The sequence below is a fragment of the Malurus melanocephalus genome, unplaced genomic scaffold, assembly GCF_030028575.1.
Source record: "Malurus melanocephalus ecotype Western Australia unplaced genomic scaffold, MMel_1.1 scaffold_15, whole genome shotgun sequence".
Taxonomy (NCBI): Eukaryota; Metazoa; Chordata; class Aves; order Passeriformes; family Maluridae; genus Malurus; species Malurus melanocephalus.
In genome coordinates, this window is record NW_026623247.1 from 476,914 (window position 1) to 484,197 (window position 7,284).

At 42.4% G+C, this 7,284-nt stretch overlaps 1 protein-coding gene across 1 annotated transcript in view; it reads right to left on the bottom strand.

Moving 5' to 3' along the window:
- Positions 1-249, bottom strand: part of LOC130584468 (cryptic protein-like) — a 3,834-nt gene extending 3,585 nt beyond the window's left edge. The window contains exon 1 of the mRNA XM_057384468.1: positions 137-249. Within this exon, the coding sequence (XP_057240451.1) occupies positions 137-249 (113 nt within the window). The remainder of the gene's footprint in view (positions 1-136) is intronic.
- Positions 250-7,284: the final 7,035 nt, after the last annotated feature.

Consider the following 7,284-nt stretch of genomic DNA (forward strand, 5'->3'; position numbering starts at 1 on the left):
AAACAAAAAACCGAAAACCTGAAATAAATTTGTGCTGATATGACACAGCCACTAAAAGGATGGTGAGCGTGTGAACTTTTAAAAGGAGTAAGAACCCCCGGCTAGAGAAGGTCCCCGGCAGTTCACGCAAACTTACCTAACATGATTTCCCCAGTACATTTTCCTGCAACCTGAAATATCCGTGAGGTCCCCCGGGAGAGCTCGAGCAGAAGGAAGGCGTCCAGAGCCCTTCAGCTCAGGCTGTGGCATGCGGCAGTCCTCACCCCCTTGGGACACCGATGGCAGGAGGAGGCAGCACTGGCGAACCTTCCCTCTCGCTGTCCAGCTCACAGTCCCCTGCCGTCCCGCCGGCAGAGCACTCGCCGGGAACATCCCTCCGGGCTGGGACTCGGTGGCCAACCCCCGATTTACATGCTGTAAAGGGTGGAGCGAGGTGGGGGCACCTCGAGAGTAAAGGGACCCTGAGCACAATAGGAAGATCCCAAATCCAGAGTATTTCTCAGCACTGAAGACTTTGTACCAGCTTGGTACACGGGAAAAGCCAGCAAACAGACGTTGCTCTGCAGAAATGCAGGAAGGGTATAATAAACTGCAACAGGTATACATATGGAAGGTTAAAAAGCCTCAGCTGCCTGCATGCCTTGTCTCTGACAGGGTTTGCAACCAGGGATCTGCTTTATGAGATTGTACCACTTTGCAGCAGAGATCCTTGAAACCCACTACAGAGATTTCTACTCAATGTACTAGAAAAAGCAGTATAACGTCCTTGAGAGAGGATTGCTGTCTCACAAGAGCTGTTAACAGCCTTTTGAARCATTTTCTGAAAACTTTTACTGTGGGTAAAATTAGGCCCATTAGTATTCCTAGTCTGAGTTTATGCAGTATCAGCAGATACCTAGATGTAATTTACCATGTGTACTGAAATGGGCTAGGACAACTCAGCTTTACTGTGGCTCAGAAYATCAGCAAAAGGACCTGCAGCTGGGCAGTGCTAAAAAAGCAGCTCTGGACAGGCTTTTCTCATCACATTCCCACATTTTGTACTACTGAGTACACATGGCCTTTACTTAAATTGTGATAGAAAACTGCAGCAATACAGCTTGTTTTGTTTTGGAGGGGCACATAGATGTTCTTTCTGCATAGGGATTTTTTCCTCTGCATCACTGCAAACCAAGCTAGTACAAGTTTCACCTTGGATACAAGATCACATCAGAAGGGCGGGTCAGACCCTCACTGAAGAAATGCTTGCGCCAACTAAAGACATTATCATCCCCTAAGTCCCTGTGGCTGTCACTTTTTCAGATTTGCCCCATCTGAAATAATGGTCTGGAAGCTGGGATTACTTCTCATCCAATTTGGTACAAAGGCCTRCTTAATTTATAAAGATAGCTGTCCTAATTAAAGTCAACCCTCTTGGCACTAAAGCAGATGGAGAGTGTTTTGAGGACATGTTCTCTTACACAACTACAAGCAGCGTGAGTAACAAGAGAAGATGGAAACCATTGCAAAATTAGAAAACGATGGTCTAATTTCTATCATGGAAAAACAGTGGGAAAAGTCATACAACTGGAGCTCTGCAATCACAAGCTACAAGCTTTTCAGAAGCTCTTTATGTCCAAATGGGAGACACCTGTATTTGGAGGATGGACAGTTCGATGCATAAGAAATTGGCTGGCTGGATGGATGGATGGATGGATGGATGGATGGATGGATGGATGGATGGATGGATGGATGGATGGATGGATGCAGCCATAGAGTTGTGATCAATGGCTCTGTGTTGAGGTAGAGGCTGATRATGAGTGATGCTCCTCTGGCTGTTTTGRGACCAGTGCTGTGCAATGTCTTCCTCAATGACAGACAGTGAGGTCAAGTGCTTTTTAGCAAGTTTGCAGATGACACAAAGCTGAGCAGTGMTRTTGACACAACAGAYGGATGGGGTGCCATCCAGAGGGACCCGGACAAGCTTGAGAACTGGGCCCATGAGAACCTCATGGAGTTCAACAAGTCCAAGTGCAAGGTGCTKCACCTGGATTGGGRCAATCCCAGACATGAGYACAGACTGGGAGAAGTTCTAGAGAGCAGCCCTGTAAAGAAGGACTTGGGGATTCTTGTGGGTGTGGAAGAGCTGTACATGAGTCAACAGTGTGAGCTTGCAGCCTAGGGGTACATCCAAAGCAGTCTGTCCAGGTCAAGGGAGGCGATTCTGTCCCTTTGCTCTGCCCTTCTGAGACTCCACCTATGGTGCTGCTCCCAGCTCGGGGGTCCCGAGTGCAAGAAAGGTGTGGATCTGTTAGAGTGGGTCCAGAGGAGGCTACGAGGTGTTCCAAGGGATGGACCTGCTCTTCTATGAATACAGGAGGAGAGTTGGGGCAGTACAGCCTGGAGAAGAGAARGCTCYGGGGGGACTTCACTGTGATCTGCCAGTATCTTTTAGGTATTAGGAAGAAATTMTTTTCTGTGAGGTTTTTGAAGCACTGATAGAGAGTGCCCAGAGAAGCTGTGGATTATCTCTCCCTGGCTGTATTCAAGGATAGGCTGGATGAGGCTCTGAGCAACCCAGCCTAATGGAAGGTGTTCCTGACCACAGCAGGAGGGTTGGAACATGACAATCTTTAGGATACCTTCCAGGTCCAGCACATTCCATGGTTCTATCTTCCACGCTCTTTCATGTATCCTGTGAGAACGCCAATCTTCAGCAAGAGGAAAGAAGTGCATTTCTGAAGATTTGAAATGGMTGTTTCAGCAGGGAATGCTTGCAGGGAGTGTTTTGTGGGGCTACATCAGTCTTAAGGGATAAGCATTCCCAGTGCTGCTACAGTAATTGACTCCAATTGTTTTAAGTTCAGGCATTTTCCTGTAGATACAGGCTAATCTCTTAGCATCATGGCATCTTGTTTCATGGTGTGTTTTATGTTTGTTACTACCTCAAASAGATTTAGATGAAACTGTATTCTTCTTCCAGACTTGTACTGAAGTACCACGACTTTCAGAATTCAGAGTCTGTGATATATATTTTGTGCAATTCAGCTAAATCTGCACTAAAACTTTTATCCTGACACTTGTGGGTAAGATGTTTCATGGAAAGCTTGTTATGATAAAAATCACAACACGTTAATTCAGGAAGGGATTTTGGTTTTCCTATCTGAAACAGCAACAACTTTGAAAAGACAGATTACCCTCACCATTGTGCTGTCTGCCGCTACCTGATGGGATTGGCAAGGACTTCTAAAATAAAAGTCTTAAAGTTTAGATTAAGCTCTGTTAAAGCATATCACATTTTAAAGTAGTTGTAACAACAGATGCTATTCTGAACTAGGACTGTAAAATGTTTCACACAAGTAAAAGAGATGTAATTTTTGCCTGTATTCAGAACATGTTATGTATTATCCACATTTTAAAATATTTACTTTTGGAAAATTTTTACAATCCGAACAACTCTTGTTTTCACTTGAGTTGTCTAACTTTGTAATGGGGCTAGTATTTTGGGTTTGAAAAGAGGAGCTTTTTAAGGTTAAAAAAAGAGTAGTAACATTTGTTCTAGGATTTTTTTGCTAGTACATTAGGAAAAAAATTTAATTTTCTGTTAGGTGTAACTGGTAGTATTATTTTAATTTACACTATTCAGATGCTGAAATGCTGTCATTCACTATTTAGCTTGTTGTTTTTTCTTTTTTACATAGATGTAAGGTAGAAAAAACATAAAGAGAGGTAAGTAAACATAGGAACATCACAAAATGTTTTTTTTTTACTAAAGGCAGTGTCAATGTAAGTCCCCTGGAGAGTTTTTTTTGGGTATCAAATTCCCAGCCCTATACTGGAGGTAACTCCCAAGATGCAGCTGCTGGTGGAGAAATATTGATCAATTTTCACACCCTGTGCCATTTGCTTGAGATCAGAAGTGGTTCCTGTAACTGCAAGAGCTAACAACCCAGGAGAACTGTAAAGCAGTCGGTAAACATTCCTTAATTCTGATACCTTGTTCCTTCCTTCTCCCTGTCGCCTGACCATTAGGGCACGCACAGGAATGGGGACGGAGAAAATTGCTCAGATGCTGCTGTTGCCTGACTGCACCAGAGGTGAGATTGGTGTGACACTGCAGAAAAGTGCTGCTGTTTGTTGTTGACAGAATCTGCCAGAAAGTGATTGCTTCTGCCCAGGGATTTGTGAGGAGCGGCAGTAAGGGTAGACACACTCCTTTTATCAGCTTCAAGTAAGATAAGAGTGGAGCCAACCAAAGCGCTGGCCCTGAGTGTTTCAGTCAAACCCTTTGCACACAGGAGATGGCTAACCATTAATTAGAGGTGCAGGAGATGGCTAACCATTAATTAGGGGTCTTCAGCACAGTTAGTTCTGACAACAAATCAGGTAGTCTGTGTGTGTCAGTGTGGTAGGAAAACGTGGTGCTACTTTATTGGTGCACAAAATTCCTCTGGTGCTCATGCCGGGAGCTGAARGTTTGTAGCCTGCATCTTGTGGCACTCTCCCAAAATGCAAGTGAACCACCACACTGAGAGTGAAGTGTGGGTAATACATTCTGGTTTTTGGTATATCAGTGTTTCATACCAACTGCACTGCTCTACAGATGCTCTGTGTTTCTGAAAGCTTCAGGATCAATAGATGCCTAAGGTATTAAGAAATAGCATTGGGAAAGTCAGAAGAAAGGATGAAGAAAATATGTTCATCTCTGTCTTCCTGGGTGCACCTCTGACAGCCTGCTCAGGGTCTGCTCAATTCTGGTCAGTGCAGCCAAATCTGCAGACTAGAAAYCTTTAGATTCCTAAATCCAGCTTTGGGTTAGGACAAGATCTCTAACCAGAGTGGGCAATGCTAAATCAGATATGCAGAATGTTATGAAAAATAATGAAAAGCAATTATCCCTCTGAACATTTATTGAAATCTTGGCATTATAGACTTCTGTGAAGCAGAACTCTCAGACAGGGTGACTTATAGTTCTCTGAAGAAAAGGCAGACCCTAGGCAATCTAGACTGGGATGTCTCACAGTGTGTTTAACTAATTAAATGTTAAGAATATCAAATAGAAAGACCTAATACTAGCCAGCCTGAGATTTTTTTTTTTGTGATCTTCTCCTGCTACTAGGGATTCTGGCATCTACCCAAGTATTCTTTCTTTATAAAGACTGTGTAAAACTTCAATACAGTTGAACAGAAATGGTTTTTACCATATCACAGAATATTCTCAACAGATGTTGGTCAAACCAGCTCTTATCACTATCAGGAATTTTCTGTAGAATTATGTAGAGATTGGTGTTGTTGCTTCTCCCTTTCTGTGTGTGCATGCATGGCACGGATGAATAACATAAATGACCCAGACAACTTTTTCCACTCCAGGTTAAGAATGGTTTACATTGACTTACTTGGAATTGGCCACTAATTGACTTGAGAAAGTAATATGTAGGAAGAAGGATAATCCATATTGGGACAGGCACCATTTAACTAATGCCACAGGTCCATGATGAACTTAAGCAGGATAAATGGCTGCTGCTGCTGCTGGAAGGGTGGGTCCCACTCTRTCTTACATCATGGTTTATCTGTTTGTACTGCTTCCCTCTTGCCATCATTACTGTTTGTGCAGCCATGAATGAGCTGAATTAGTTTATCTGAATGAGAATTCAGCTTGGGGAAAAAAAAATCAGTTTGTTTTCTGCTGGATTAGTTCCCTGATGTGGTTTGCCACACGAGCACCGGGACTGACAGAAACAGAAGGCAGGGAGAAGCAGCCATGGCTGTGCCACAAGCAGCCCCTCTCTGTATCAGAACTGATTTATACCAGATTAAACTGACTATGAAATGTGTAGATAGATTTCAGTTCCTGTATTTATATTGCTCTTCCCTTCCTAGGAAATAAACCACAGGCAGTTTATCCACTGATAATGATGCCACCTCCAATGCTCTCATCCTGTGAGCATTACACACAGAGGGGTACAGCAGTCATCACACATCTCTCTGAAAACATATGGATGGAGCTCAGCACAAATGAGATGGGAGCAAWATTACCAAATGAATGGAAACATCCACAGCACTCCCTAGGAAAGGGAACCTTATGCAGATGTTGTGCAATGATGTAATGAATGCTCTATAACAGGCTGACACAAATTTGCAGAATAAACCCAGTCTCATAACAGAGCATTATATAGGTTTTCCTTACTCTGAATCTCATGTTTCATCATTAATAAAACACAATATGATTTTGTAAAGGTTTTGTAATTAAAATCAATGGAATTCATGTCTTTTGTGTAGAGAAAAAAAAAAGAAAATAAAAAAGAAAATTTGACAGTACACATGGGAAGTGATCTCAGYTTTCCACCTTTGAGAGAAAGTTTCTTTGGCAAATGAATCAACACCAATGCCAAGAGACTGCAAGATTGAGACTTTTTGCTTCTTCTTCTTTTTCGAGTAATAATATTTTATTGAAGAAAAACTAAATTTTGAGGGAAAAGAAATTTTGCAYATTTATTTTGAAATTTGAAAAGATGATGCTTTTAGCCACCACAGCAGAGAGACAGAAAGTGATTTTTTGGAGTTAGTAGTGCTGTGTTCTAATGCCTGGCTGAGTAAGCTTCTCTTCTATATGCTATCTGGTGTGTGTCTGTCTTGTCCACCATTCAGGAAGTTGTCTCAGCATTTCAGGTTTAAGAATGGGCTCTTTTTGGCTGCATAAAACTTACAAGTCTTGTGGTGTCTTATTATGGGGGCATGTGGGGACACAGAATTAGTGCAATCATGCACTCAAGCTATATTTCTCTTGCAAAATTACCTGAAAATCTATCTTTACCCTAAACAAAACACAATTGCTTGAGCTTAATGGCACATTTTGACCTGGCTCTGCAGTCTTGTTTGGTGATTGTCTTGCTGAAACTAGAGTGAAATTTTTACCCAGCAAAGTGATTCACTCTAGCAGTGAAGACAGAAGCAATTCAAAGGTTGAATAGCTGTCAGTTGTTTCCCCCACTGTTTTTATTTGGAAGCATTTCAAGTGTAGCTTAGCCTGCTGTTAGCTGTGCTGCAGTGGGATATGACCCTAGAAAGCTTTCTGGGTTTATGTGGCAAGATACAAACTATGAATTTCAGAGCAGCCTTGAAAGAGTCCCTGAGGAAGTGCTGATCCCACAGCCTAATTCAGGGATGGAGATGCATATCCCAGGCAGCCATGAATGGAAATCCCTGCATAGAGCTTGCATTTGATCTTCAAGCTGGCCAAATATGCTGGCATTTCTTTAAAATGAAGCTACACATTRCAGCTGAGACAATGTCAGAAAGCTAATT